Genomic DNA, 14,159 nt, shown 5'->3' with positions numbered 1-14,159 from the left:
GTGATTGTCACAGGCAGTTTTGACATCTGTTTGGGATACAAGCTAGTGAGCTGCGACAGAACATTTTTCCACTGGTAGTCCCTTCTGTATAATCACTTCTCAAACACAGAATCGCAACACCTCTGATACAAAACATCCAGCCAACTGTCAAGTGTGATTGGCAGAACAGAAGTAGTCCTTCGTATGGTTAGGGTTAAGGGTTAGGGTAGCAACAGAGGGCTGGACGCCTTTCAAACCAACACAGCCAAGTGTCTTAGTCAAGAGCAGGAGTCACCTTCTGTCATGTCCACAGAGGGGCTAAGCCGGCAGCCAAGCTGGTCCTCAGTGACTTCTGTCTCAGAAGGCTTCACACCAAAGTACACCGCAAAGACACGAACAAAACAAGACTGAAATTAAGCCAATCAGTGCAACTGTTTTGTAGGATGTCATAAAAACAGTAAGCACTGCTTTCTGACCACGAAACTCCCTCCTTGTGTGGGAAGCCTTGCTTTCAATCCTGAAGTGATTAATATCAATATATTGTGTTATGTCAGTAACATTATCAGCTTCCTCAGTAGACACAATCCGTTTCACAAAGTTCAATTAAAAAAGGGATTCGTTTTTCTTTCCTCATTTCCTTTTTTTATTGTTATATATAAAGCACTTGCACAGGAGTTACCATGTACACATGAAGCTACCTGGAACTAAGATATTGTTGCTACATTTTTTTCCGAGGGTGACGTCGAGTACAAAAGAATAGGTAGGGCCGCCTCAAGGCAGAAGAGGCAGACATGAACACACACACAAGCCAGCTCAGCACAAGCACTGAACTACTAGAAAGCCCTTCATTTTCATCCAACATAATAAAGACAAATCTATAATCCCAATACAAAAGACAGTCAGACACCAAACCACTCTCAACTCTTCCATAATCCCCAAAAAAGGAACAAAAGCAAATACAATAACACGCATCAGGCTTGGTCGGTACATGGCTTCTGCATAGAGATATGTAGTTATTAATGACGCCAGTTTCAAAACGACATACATGCACTTCAATAACTGAAAGATCGTCTCTACTGTTATTCAAGGTGCTAACACCTGAACCCATAACCTCTCAAACTTCAGCTCGCCAATTCAAGCACTGCCGTTCAATATGTGAATTATGCGTTTGTGTAAACATGATGGTTATAACATACGACCGGTCTGAGACGACAAACTGGGAGCAGGAGAATACATACTTAAGTCAGCATCTTATACATTAATAATCAACAAGGCATATTGCATATTGAGAAGTATCATACCAAGTCCTCCGTTTTCAGAAAACTAGAATCTAGTCTTCCTGTCTGAGGAGGACATCCCTTCATTTAGCAGTAAGTAAACACACCTCTGCTTTCCACAGAGGTGGAAAATAGCGACATGAACATAGTAGGGTTTGATTGATTGAAGGGTCTTAAATGTCTGTTGGTAACATCATTCTCATCACAAATTCCTGATGATCTTCATTCCTGTGACCCGGTAGCGCGGGGGGGTGGGGGGGGTTAGGCGGGCAGGGCCAGAGTGGTGGGGGGGTAGGTGGGGCTGGGGGGCGGGCAGGACTGGGGGGAGGGCAGGGCGGGGCGTGTCCTAGGCTCGCTTCATCCCCCGGCCCATCAGGCAGGCAAACACGGTCATCACCATCTTGGGTTTGACCTCCACCAGGTCGTCCGGGAGGGCGTAGACCCGGGCGCCGATCTTCCTCGCCATGGAGACGGCGTATCTAGGACGGAGAGCAGGGTCAGGGTGATTCACGGTTAGCAGGTCTCAGGGGGCTCCATGGCGACAAGACAACAGATGTAAATTAATTGTAAAATTCAATGGTTTTCGGTTTTTCTACAGTGATTCTATTAAATGTACAACTATGACTCTGTTTCTTCTACTGATTCTATAAACCTTTCAGCCATGATTCAATCCTCTAAATGTTTGTACTGTGGTTCCATCGGCTGCCATTGGCTGGGACCTACTTTGCGTTCTCCAGCTTGTCCTCTGCAGACAGGCTTCCAGTCTTCACCAGGTCGTAGCTGATGCTGCCTGGCTGGATGGCGTCGATCAGGTCCACCACCGGCAGACTGGTGCTGATCTCCTTGTCCTGACAACCGAGGGGACATTAAGAATACAGCTTTTTCATGCTTTATCAGATAGTTTGTTAGTGTGACAGGAAAGGCAGGGAAGGCAGACTGGATTTGGACCCAGGCGCCCCCAGGGGACATTTTAAATTAATTAAGCATTAAATGCTCTGAGAAATTGTACATTTATTGAAGAAAATGTGCACTTGCTGAACCATATTTGGTCTGTAGAAGTTTGGTGGCAGTAAATAGTCATGAATTTGGAGTGATAGTTAACACTGGAGATAAATATATACAGAGAACAGAAAAATTGTAAACTGAATGGGACTGTGAATGATAAACTGTGATAAATAAGTGTCATAAACAAACAAAACAGGTGCGCAAGCGACATGAATTTGCTGTGGAACATCTCGACGAACCTTGAAGCTTGAGATCTTGGTTGCTTTCCCAGCCTCTGTCAAGGTGCTGTTGACCCATCGCACGATGATGTCATCGTTTGCCTTCTGTCCATCTCCCAAGTCCTCCAGTACATTCAACGTGTATCTGGGGATGAGCGCATTTTCATTTTACCAGTGGCAAGTTTCATCAAATCGAGTTTACCAAATAAGGCAGGCTTTTGACAGTTACTTTCCCTGACACAAGCCTGTCTTATTCGGTAAACTAGCTTTACGGAACAAGTCCTGGGAAAGGCAATTAGGAAGATGTTTTTAATTACTAAAAACGTATTGGCAAGGGACAAATGCCTCTTGTACCCTTAGGGATTAGGAATCAAAAATAAAAGGACAGAGCGAAGCCAGCCTGCAGCAGACCAACAGCAAACACACACAACACCACCCTCCAGAGGAAGCAACAGACAGGCTGTCAGCTTCAACCCTCACTGCTTCCACCATGACCAGTGTCGTCTAGCACTCTGATCAACCCTGCAGACACAACTGCACAGGAGAAGAACCCAGCAGGTCGTAAATACCGCTGACGAGTCCTGATGCCTCTGATAGCACAGAGCCAAAACAGGGAATTCTAGTCTGTGCACACGCACCCCCTTCGTCACCCAGCAGCACGCCCAACCTAGCAGGTCGACAGAACATCCATAACCGGGACATGGGTGGGTCACAGGAGAGCTGAAAGATCATGACTATGAGTCAACGTGAAGTGAAAAAAAAAAAAAAAGAGGTGTCACTAATCTCTTATTTTCAGAGAGCATTGATCTTTCTTCCCTGGTGAACTGAATCCTGGGAACAGCTAGAGAGCTCTCTGGGCATGCTCAGACAGGCTCAGACCAGGTGACTCACTTCCTCATCAGCTGCCAGACCAGGGCCAGCGTCAGGGTGGCGTTGCCATCGTTCAGGTCCTGCCCTCCGATGCCAACCAGGGAAAACTTGGCGGTTGTCTTGCCCAACTCCACGGCGTAGTTACAGTTCTCCAGCTGTCCAGAAGAAGGTAGAGAGAGAGAGGTAGAGAGAGAGAGGTAGAGGGAGAAAGAGAGGGGGCAGACGGGATCGAAAGATTGACAAACAATAACATCACCTTTTTTGTTTTAGGCAGTGAGAGTCATTTTGTGTTGACAGAAACTAATCGTACTGTTTTGTTTGAGCTGGATGAGGAGTTAGTCTACCTTCTTCATGTTGGTCCCTATCTTGGGGTACGGTGGTTTATTCACTTTGTTGTTCCAGTCCACAGGAACTTTAATCTTCTCATACAGCTGCAGGATAACCAGGGCGTCTTGCAGGTCCCTGGAGGAACACAAACACACTTCACTTAGGATTCACTTCACAAAAAAGGCCACTAAACACAGATGATGGGTTGAGTTTGGCGTACATACCCATACAAGTGATTGACGTGCGGGTTCACACCCAGAGAATTCATCCAGTTCCGGAAGGTTCTCTCCTCTCTCGTCTCACCTGAGGAGCACACAGGAACGAGGAGCGTTAACGTAAGAAGGAGGAACAGGACAGTCACATGACCGTCTGACAGACCGGTATCCCTCATCACTTACCTTCAAGCAGCCCCCAGTCGATATCTTCGCCCTCAGGCTTGGTCAGGGAGGGGTACTTGTTGAACAGGTTAGCCACAAACGCCAGGTTGAGTTTAGGGTTGCCGCTGATGACGTCGGTTGGGGTGACAAACTGCCGGCAGCCCAGCCTGTCGGCCTGCTGCAGCATGCTCTCCGCCCGCTTCAGATCGTCCTTCTCCTGTTGGGCGCAGACATAGAGAGAGGATCACCGGATGATCATAGGATCATCTGAACCTCCTGAAGGTAAACAAGGTGTGGACACTTCCTGGTTCTCCAGAAGGTAAACAAGGTGTGGCCACTTCCTGGTTCTCCTGAAGGTAAACATTGTGTGGCCACTTCCTGGTTCTCCTGAAGGTAAACATTGTGTGGCCACTTCCTGGTTCTCCTGAAGGTAAACATTGTGTGGCCACTTCCTGGTTCTTACGCTGAAGCCAGCCATGTTGATGTCGATGCGAGGCTGGTCTTCCTCTGTGCCTTTCGGGGAGATCTGGTTCAGAAGGTGGAAGTAGGCCTTGGAGTCCTGAAACAGGAAGCACACCACAGGGTTATGACATCACTACACACTTCGCCTGAGACAGGGATGGGATATGACATCACTACGCATGACATGCAAGGTAATGCATCACATGAGAACACAAGGAGTTGAGACACGGAGCGACACAGTGGAGGGTGATGCAGTGATCGTGGAGGTAATGAGAATATTAATGCTCTATTCTGGATGACTGATGTATGGAGCTGTTGTCAGTTCCTACACAGCAAGAAAGTTGATCTATAAAGTACCTTTACAGGTTGAAATGCCTGTCAGCTAAAGAGAAGATACACTCAGTCAGAAACACAGACAAGCACAGTCACTGTATTGAGAAAGGAAATGTTGGGAATCCATTTCAAAGTCCATTTCAAGATTCCCTGCAGAAAGGAAAAAGTGCTCCAGTCTATTATTCATGACCTCCAGTCTTAGCTGCCAGACATCCATTACCCCCATGGTCACCTGACCGTGGCACCACGCACCTTGATGTCTGAGCTGAAGTTGTTAATCTTCTGCCAGCCGGCGTTCTCCAGGTGGTAGTTGGCCCAGCGCAGCAGCAGCTCCTCTGGGGACAGCTTCATCAGGTCCTCCAGAGTCTCCCCGTCCCTCAGCAGGGCCGCCAGCGCTGGGGCGCAGCGCACACACACACACACACACACACACACACACACACGTCTCTCCAAGTCATACAACTGATGACAAACAACTGAAACTCTCTAGGCTTCATCAGATGACACACCCCTAACCCTAACCTCCCTCCTCCTCCCCTCCCTCTCCTGCCCCCCTCTCCCCCTCTCCTGACCTGCCCCCCCTCCCCTCCCTCTCCCCCTTCCCTCCCTCTCCTGACCTGCCCCCCCTCCCCTCCCTCTCCCCCTCCCCTCCCTCTCCTGACCTGCCCCCCCTCCCCTCCCTCTCCCCCTCCCCTCCCTCTCCTCACCTGCCCCCCCTCCCCTCCCTCTCCCCCTCCCCTCCCTCTCCTCACCTGCCCTCCCTCCCCTCACCTTCGTTCCTGCTCAGCTCGATGTCTGCGAACAGGCCGATCTTGATGATCTGCCACAGCAGGCCCAGCACCAGGTGAGGCTTCCCCTCCCGCAGGTCCAGCGCCCCGATGTTCACCACGTGGCAGCCGATGGCCGAGGCCGAGTTCAGGGCCAGGTTCAGGTTCTCCTGCAGGGGGGAGAAATCACACTGTCTGAGGAGGAGCGGGGAGGAGGAGAGACCACCCAGTCTGGGGAGGAGCGGGGAGGAGGGAGGAGGAGAGAGGAGGAGTAACCACCCAGTCTGGGGAGGAGCGGGGAGGAGGGAGGAGGAGAGAGGAGGAGTAACCACCCAGTCTGGGGAGGAGGAGAAACCACCCAGTCTGGGGAGGAGCGGGGAGGAGGGAGGAGGAGAGAGGAGGAGTAACCACCCATCTGGGGAGGAGGAGAAACCACCCAGTCTGTGCCAAAGGCCAGAATAGGCTCTATTTATATAAGGAAGTTCATATTATCACTTCAATTTACGCATTTATTCAAAATGTCTCCACCCAGTATTTGCATTCAACTGTATTTTGAACAGTGTGAGCGCTCAGCGTGAGACGGCTCCGGGGCGTGAAGCTCGGAGGGTTTGTTCAGGGTGCGCAGCTGCTACAAACCTGGATTGTAAACGGAGTCAACTTCTTCTTGTTTATCGTCCTCTCGTCAATGGTGTCTGGCACCGACAGGTTGATCATTTTACTACACAGAGACAAGGCGGGGGGTTACGAGGCAGCTCGGGGGGGAAACGCAGGAAGTGTCGTTATTTAACATCACGACAGGTTTACTCACCAGAGCACCACGCCATCGCCCATGGCTTTGAACAGGGAGTCAGTGTCGGGGTCCATGGGCAGCGCGTGCTTGCAGTCAGGGTCCTTTTCCAGCGCTGTGTTGATCCAGTTGACGAAGGCATAGCGTTCCTCCTCTACACAGGTGACCAGGGAAAAGCTTTTATGTATTGATAGGACAGTTGGTGAGAGACATGAAAGCAGGGAGAGAAGACGCGAAGAGAAGGAAACTCCCTCAGTCAGATTTAAACCCTGCGTAACCCTTCATGGATCTCAGGCTGCACCATTCATCTTCAGTACGGACGCAATTATTACAAAATACATCAACACTGACTGGCCCTTAAGACATCATCATCATCATCATCATTACACAGTACGGAATGCTGAGGTGTTCTAGAAACTTCCAGTCCCGTGTGACCGTACCAGAGAAGGAGTGCTGTGTTCCTTCGCTAGACAGCTCAGACGTGCCTCCGATGGCCAGGATCCCTTCCTTCCTGTTGATGGCCTTCCGGAAGCTTTTAGCGATATCACTGCTCTTCAGTTCCTGGAATATCTACAGCACAGAGGTGGAGGTGCATTACAGCACAGAGGTGGAGGTGCATTACAGCACAGAGGTGGAGGGGCATTACAGCACAGAGGTGGAGGGGCATTACAGCACAGAGGTGGAGGGGCATTACAGCAGAGGTGGAGGTGCATTACAGCACTGACTCTGAGCCCCATTACTCAGGACCCCCTGTCCTGCATGTTTCTAGATGTTTCTCTGTCCTGCATGTTCTAGATGTTTCCCTGTCCCAACACACACAGTAAATGAATGTACGGTCGTTTCCAGGCTTCTGCTGAGCTTGAAAACAAACTTTTATTTGAATCAGGTGTGTTGGAGCAGGGAAACATCTAGAACATGCAGGACAGAGAAACATCTAGAACATGCAGGACGGGGGGCACAAGAGCCGGTGCTGAGACACAATGAAACATTACAGAAGAAGCCGTCTTGAAAACATGTTTTTTTTTTTTTACATTACACTCAGTAAAAGTGAAGTTGACTACTTGACTCCAGCTTTGTAACCAACAACCACTAACTCATTATGGGATGTCCCATGCCAGAAAGGGAAGGAGGGAAAATGATAAGACTGTGTTCTTGACCAGTGGCTCTTTTCCGGTTCTGTGGTTCTGGGTCATCTAAGTTGGGAAGGGCAGAGCAACAACAACATGGATGTTGACCAGGAAGTCACGTCGTTGTGTATCAAAGAACGAGTCCTCGCTTCTAAACCTGTTACATTCCACCCTCCACAATAAGAAAACAAGCAGCTGACTGCTCGGTTTCCTCCTGGCTCTGGGAGGTTCGCCGGCCCGTTCGTGACCTCACACCTCAAGACCTCTGTGTGGATTGAAGCCACAATGAGCCATTCAGCCGGGGGACGAGTGACACATTTAAATTGTCAGCACACAGAGCAGCAAACAAACACAAGGACATGTTGTGTCAGGTTACAGCTGCTGGGCACTCCAGCCAGGATATAAAAAGGCAGGGATCTCAAAACAACACGAAGCACTTCTCTCTGCAATCCTATCCTTATCTGTCGTCATTGAAATAGTCTCAACAGATAACACCACATATTCTGTTGTCTTCTAATGCTGGCACTACCATTGCTTGATATCGCTGGTTACATTTGAACAACCTCACCCCCACATCACACCATACCGAAAACGGCCAATGAAAACAGAAAAACGAATTAAATCATGCAAGCCTACAGCAAACTTGCAAATACACACAGCTGTGGCTATCCTTGGATGAAAAAAATAGAATAATATTAATACTAAAAAAGAAAACGTCCAACTCATCATGGAGCTATGTGAAATGGCCTAAAATAGCGAGATTACGGATGAGGTTTTTTCTTCTGGATTCCAGTGGTCACATTACTCTACAAGGAGACCACAGCAACACAGGTCTGTTAAGACTGCTGCCTCCTCAAGGGAGAAAACAAACACTGGAACCAACACAACTGTGCTGACCTCATTTCCTCTTTCTTAGAGAGTGAGAGAGAGAGAGACAGAGAAAATACGCACTGTGCGGTGAAACACACAATCGATACAAATGTCCCTTTCAACTACCTGGTCTGGGAATAGAAAAGCCACATGACTTGTAGGCCGGCCAGACAGGGTTATGGAGTCAGAGTGAGACTGAGGGCCGGCCAGACAGGGTTATGGAGTCAGAGTGAGACTGAGGGCCGGCCAGACAGGGTTATGGAGTCAGAGTGAGACTGAGGGCCGGCCAGACAGGGTTATGGAGTCAGAGTGAGACTGAGGGCCGGCCAGACAGGGTTATGGAGTCAGAGTGAGACTGAGAGGAAACTCGCTACACACAAGCAGCCATGAGTGACATCATCGTCCCAGCTGCCGGTGGCAGCTTGTAAAAGTTGACCTGCTGATGCCAACTACCCGTAAAGTTGACGCTCTACAGACGCATTACTTACGGACACAAACTCTTCGAAGCTGATCTTGTTGTCTTTGTTGCGATCTCCTTCACGCATCAGCTTCTGGATGATCTCCCTCACCTTGTATCCCGGCAGAGGGAGGTTGGCCTCTTTGAACAGCTCATGGAGCTCATAGTCACAGATGAAGCCGTTACTGTCAAGGTCTGCGATGACAAGACACCCAGGATGTTGTGTTAGTCAGAGTTTTCACTAGGTAAACAGGGGGGCTTCCGTAGACAAAATTAAAGAAGCCTTAAAAAAACTGTGTCAGACGTTTGAGTACGTAGAACACTGTGGAAAATCCTAAACGACTTACCAACTTTCCCAAAGGCCTCTCTCAGTTCTTCTAGTTCATCTTTGCAGATCTTTCCAGCCATGTTGACGAAGCGACCCGAGTTGGTGAGTCAGACAGCTGGCTCCTGCAGAGAGGGGAAAGGTCAAGACAACTCAAAAACGTCCTGCCTCTATAGCGCTGCCTCTATAGCGCTGCCTCTATAGCGCTGCCTCTATAGCGCTGCCTCTATAGCGCTGCCTCTATAGCGCTGCCTCTATAGCGCTGCCTCTATAGCGCTGCCTCTATAGCGCTGCCTCTCCACTGCAGAGTCAGCCACATGACTAAACTGGCATGTCAGCATCCATTTCTCTACTCCTGGTCAAAGTGTGTTGGGTTGTTTTGGTTAGGGGGGGCGGGGCAGGGGGTTGATAACGGGGTAAAGACTAATCCTGTTGAATATTTAGACTCCATTTGGCCTTAACATTACTGGCATGAAAAACAACTGAGTCAAACTAACTGCAGATCTACTGGAAGTCACTTCAAGGTTCGCTGAAATGTGGAAAACAAAAAACACCGTCTGACTCAACTAAACGACATAAAGCTGTTCAATGTCAAACAGATTTTGTGAACTAATGGTTCTTTTGCTGTTGAAAAGGAAGTGGCAGTTAAGAACCATAGCAACACCAGTAGATAGCTTTGACTGTTTATTCAAATAATTTTAACAGGAAAAAAACACCAGAAGGAGGGGATAGATTTTAGACTATGAAATTGTCTCTAATGTGATCATTTAATTAGCAAGATATTATAGAACAAGCCTACTATAGAGTTATGTTTCACCTGAGGATGTTCTGTGAAAAGCTTACAAAGGGCTGTTCACATGACTACCACCACCCAATGACTACCAACTCAAAACCTAGGTTAATTCCAGCACACAGATATTATACTTTCTACAGAATGTAGTTAGTCCTGTTGGTCTATTGTACTTGAAAGATCTTCTGTATTAATGAAGCCTGGTTTCTGTAGTGGTTGAGTTAAGGGTGGCGGAGGTCATTTAAAAATATTTTTTTATTTGAGGCTTTTCACACACCATGACTCCCAACATAAAACGTGTTTGATTTGTTCTAAATAGAGAACTTGAAAGTGTAGTTCTCTGTTTTGTGGTAGGAAGTGGCAGGTCTGTGTTGAATGTGCTTCAGTTGTAACAGAGGTGAGTGGCATATTGTTTTCATTCTCCAGGCTACCCAAGGCTAAACCAGAATGATAACATTCCTCTACGATCAAAAGGACGCAGAAAGGCTCTGGCAACACAAAAGAGTTTAGACTGCAATTACTCTGGCTAAGAACATAATTTTTCCTACAGAAAAAAAGTGTTTTCCTATCAGCAATACTTGCTCAAAAGTTTTTGCAAATCATTGCTCCCCAAAGACTGGGCCTGGATTCCTTCAGTCTTGCTCGCAGAACATGATTGTAGAGTTTTGCCACGTTTGGTAACAGTTAGGTAACTCTAACTGGATCAGTTCCCTCATAGGCCCACATGAGTGCAGTAAGAGTACCATCTGTACTATTAGGCCTAGTAATCCTTTCTAAGTGAGGGATATACCAAGCCTCTACACATGAGAAATGACCACTGTCCCGGTTGCTGTACCATTTTTGTCACATGCCAATGAGTACAGAATGTAGGCAGTTGCAGGTAGGTCATTTCAATGTTTATACAATTATAAATAATAAATATTCCTTATAAAAATATATCTGTACCAACCCTGAAATACCTTACAGTTGTATCTGTATGAAATCAATGTCCCTTCTCATAATTTGCACCCCAGGAACACATGCTACAAGACAATGGACAAAAGACTACAGAAATTAAATAATTGCCATGAATGAGGGCCATTGATAGTCTGAAGGAAAGGAAGTACTTGACAGGCACAACCTCCAGAGGTCAGTCGGCCCTTCTGTTTCTATCATGTGGTGCTCACTGCTGTGTTTCAACATTCAAACCAAACTATCCTAGGCATTTTTCCAGACAGAAGCCATTTCCTCCCTGAATCCAGAAGGTCTACTTCCCCTTAGGTGACATCATGTCTATTGTTAGTTAACATTTAAATAAATTACAATACAAATGTAATGCATGTGAAATTCGACGGTTGGAACCAAACCAGTCTAAACATAACCTCATATGCCAACTCCTGTCACACCCCAGACAGAGAGAGAGACGGAGAGGGGGAGAGAGAGAAAGAGGGAGAGAGAGAAAGAGGGAGAGAGAAAGAGGGAGAGAGAGAAAGAGGGAGAGAAGCAGAGGTCAAGAGGCAGGGAGCAAGAGAGAGAGAGGTTAAGTATACAGAACACACAGAATGAGTTTAATCTCTAGTAGCACAGAAGAATAGGGGGCTTGTAATCTGATACATCACCAGGTCTATGAAGACGCAGATGAGAAAAGCAAATGCTGGGACCAAGTGTGGGGGTCCAGACACAGTTGTTGTTTTTTTGACAGCTGGGCAAGGCTGTTTTTTGACAAGCTTTCAGTTGATAACACCATAAACAGCTAGAGAGAAACCAAGCCCTTTGACATGAACAAAGTCAATTTACCTATGAGCATGTGCATGATCACAGCTAGTGATATTACTCAAATTCAGTATTCAAATGCTGCTTTAGCAAAGTAAAGCCTACTTTGCTAAAGCAGCAGCTTTAAAAGTACTCATCAAATCACAGCACAACACCATATTTTCAGTCAGGACTATAAAACGGCTATACTATGTGACTCAAAGGCTGAGTGGTGAGATCGCAATGCTAGATCCATCCTCAAAGACAGTGTGAATGTGTGCCAGCTGTAAATCGCTAAGCCACAACAAAACGTCAGCACTCTTTACTAGATCTTTCAACCGATCTTTCCGTCAATTCATTTCAGGGAAGGGTTCCCAGATGGGAGGGGAAGGGCAGAGCCAGCAGGCCTGCCCGGCTTCACCCACTCAATTAGAACGCATACGTAAGCCTCACAAATAGAATCTGAACCCCTCCCAAGTGTGGTTGGGACACAGGCTACAAACACACCCAACATGGCCGACAGGAACACAGAGATTTTCTGCCCGGTCTGTTTCACACTTTGTGGGTAACGTGAGCTTTTGACTTCCTTCGTGGTTTAGAGGACACAGCACAGGATCAACATGGTCGTGTTTGTTCTACGGTGACACCTCGATGAGCTGAATAACCTGCTTGCTGTGTCTGGCAAAACCACCGGCCAAACAGCTTCAACTGTCTTTACCCTATAACTGAAACTCAGGGCTTCAGTATGAAAAGGTAAAACAGTAAAAAAAAAAATCAAGTAAACAAACAAACAAACTGTATATATTCCAATATGTACAGGCTCAATGATACATGAGCTTGTGAGTATTCTGTGCAGCTCAAGTAAAGGTGATTGCTTACACAAAATAGAAAAACAAATAGTGACTGAATGTGTCACACTTAATCGAAAGTGAAGGATTAGATTACATGTGTACATTATAAATATTATGATAAACCAATACAGCAAACAACTCACCTAAGTTATAAACGTAGAACGTTTAAAATCACGCTGATGGGTTAATGATTTAGATACAATCTCCTCCCTCACGTGGACTGAAACCTTACGCTACAAAACTATGTACTAGAACCCATTCATCCTTCCTATGACACTCAACCATCACCTGCGAGCACAGGTGCGAAAACAGGAATCCTAAATACGCAAGAAAGAATGTCACCAGGCTACAGTTAAGGCAGTTTAGCCCAACTAAATGGTTTTGGACTACTTAGGGCAGACGAACTTATACAATTCAATGTATTTAACAGATGTTAGCCTCTTTGATATTAATGTCACAGAAAACATGATAAATTATTATCGTTGTCCAAATCAATACACTACCATGTTTTCTTTATTATGTCAAATATTAAGCACAAATCTGAAATTAAAATTCAAGAGTGTCTGGCATAATTTGAATAACGCTCAACGGCTGGGCGCAGTTGTCGCACATATGCTCGAGGCGCACGGATGGGGCTATGTAACACATCAGCTATGTGGCAGGAAAACACCATGGTTACGCACGAGTCTTGAGTATCCTATGTTTTTTCACAGGGAAACTCAATAGTGGATTACTTGACAATTATACGCACGTTGAAATTTGCAAACAACTAAAAGTTTATAGATTTTCACGAGACGTAATTACTAGCTGCTGCTGATTATTCTTCCAGGTGCAGATGGTGATTAAAAGGGTGTATTGTCTACGGGTAAAACATGTTTCCCCTCCTCTTTGCTCGCGTCTAGTCTCCGGAAGGATTACATATTCACATTATCCAAATCCTTCACTAAACTGCTTCACTGAACATTTGCAATTCAATCCCATAATGTTATCCTTTAACCAGGTACGTTTGGTCAATGTACTTAGTCATCTACATAGCTCGCAACCCTGCTAGCTAATAGCAAGCTAGCTGAAAGAACCAACAAGCTAGCTGCTAACAATGTAATATGCTGTCTGCTGCTAAACCAACTACACAAACCCATCAAGCTCTGCTAGAAACAAGCTCTACCTGTAAAATAACCTAACTAGCCAATACAAGTTTCAAACATATACAAATATATTGCTTAAGTTTATACCGCTCACGTTTATAAAATGAATCAAGATAACGTGCTTTGTATTGCACTCTAAAAGTAAGAATAACTTACTTTTGATGCCCCCAAAATTCCAGACAGCGTCCAGCTCGAGACCAGACTTCCTCCCTCATCCACGGAAAAGTAAGCGCGTGGAATGTACACTTCCCCCGCCCACCGACCGACAACCCTTGAGGTGCTCAGAGGAATGAATGGCAGATTGCCCATTGCCAAATAAATTCGCTAGCACATAGGGGAACGACAATTAATTCCGAAATTAAATGTAGCCTACACTAAGTTAGCCTATTTTACGTGGTTTCATGATATTCAAGATTAATTCATGAATAGAAAATGATTATATTTAACTCCAAAAGTAAGTC

At 46.4% G+C, this 14,159-nt stretch overlaps 1 protein-coding gene across 2 annotated transcripts; it reads right to left on the bottom strand.

Annotated features, from left to right (window-relative positions):
* Positions 1-1,534: 1,534 nt before the first annotated feature.
* On the bottom strand, positions 1,535-13,997 carry pls3 (plastin 3 (T isoform)). Of its 2 annotated transcripts, none has more exons than XM_062485374.1 (16): positions 12,697-12,802; positions 9,204-9,306; positions 8,888-9,051; positions 6,843-6,972; positions 6,424-6,556; positions 6,252-6,333; positions 5,620-5,785; positions 5,101-5,243; positions 4,517-4,612; positions 4,075-4,270; positions 3,901-3,979; positions 3,694-3,811; positions 3,371-3,504; positions 2,501-2,624; positions 1,980-2,104; positions 1,535-1,735 (listed from the first exon to the last, which is right to left on the bottom strand). In XM_062485374.1, the coding sequence occupies exons 2-16, from the start codon at positions 9,262-9,264 to the stop codon at positions 1,603-1,605; spliced, it is 1,884 nt and encodes a 627-aa protein (XP_062341358.1). In that variant the 5' UTR covers positions 9,265-9,306; positions 12,697-12,802; the 3' UTR covers positions 1,535-1,602. The 2 variants fall into 2 exon arrangements, with proteins under 2 accessions (XP_062341358.1, XP_062341357.1); XM_062485373.1 differs by lacking the exon at positions 12,697-12,802 and adding an exon at positions 13,855-13,997 and having other exon boundaries at positions 1,536-1,735.
* Between the last annotated feature and the right edge of the window lie 162 nt (positions 13,998-14,159).

This window comes from Osmerus eperlanus, chromosome 19 (assembly GCF_963692335.1).
Source record: "Osmerus eperlanus chromosome 19, fOsmEpe2.1, whole genome shotgun sequence".
Classification (NCBI taxonomy): Eukaryota; Metazoa; Chordata; class Actinopteri; order Osmeriformes; family Osmeridae; genus Osmerus; species Osmerus eperlanus.
Note: the sequence above shows the minus strand (reverse complement) of the source record. Positions and strands in the feature narration are given on the sequence as shown.

Excerpts from the sequence above, each read along its gene's own strand:
- pls3 (XM_062485373.1), bottom strand. The coding sequence starts at position 9,264 with ATGGCTGGAAAGATCTGCAAAGATGAACTAGAAGAACTGAGAGAGGCC. Across the intron at positions 5,786-6,251 it reads TGACTCCGTTTACAATCCAG|GAGAACCTGAACCTGGCCCT; the intron begins GTTTGTAGCAGC and ends TCCCCCCTGCAG. Across the intron at positions 4,613-5,100 it reads ACTTCAGCTCAGACATCAAG|GACTCCAAGGCCTACTTCCA; the intron begins GTGCGTGGTGCC and ends TTCCTGTTTCAG.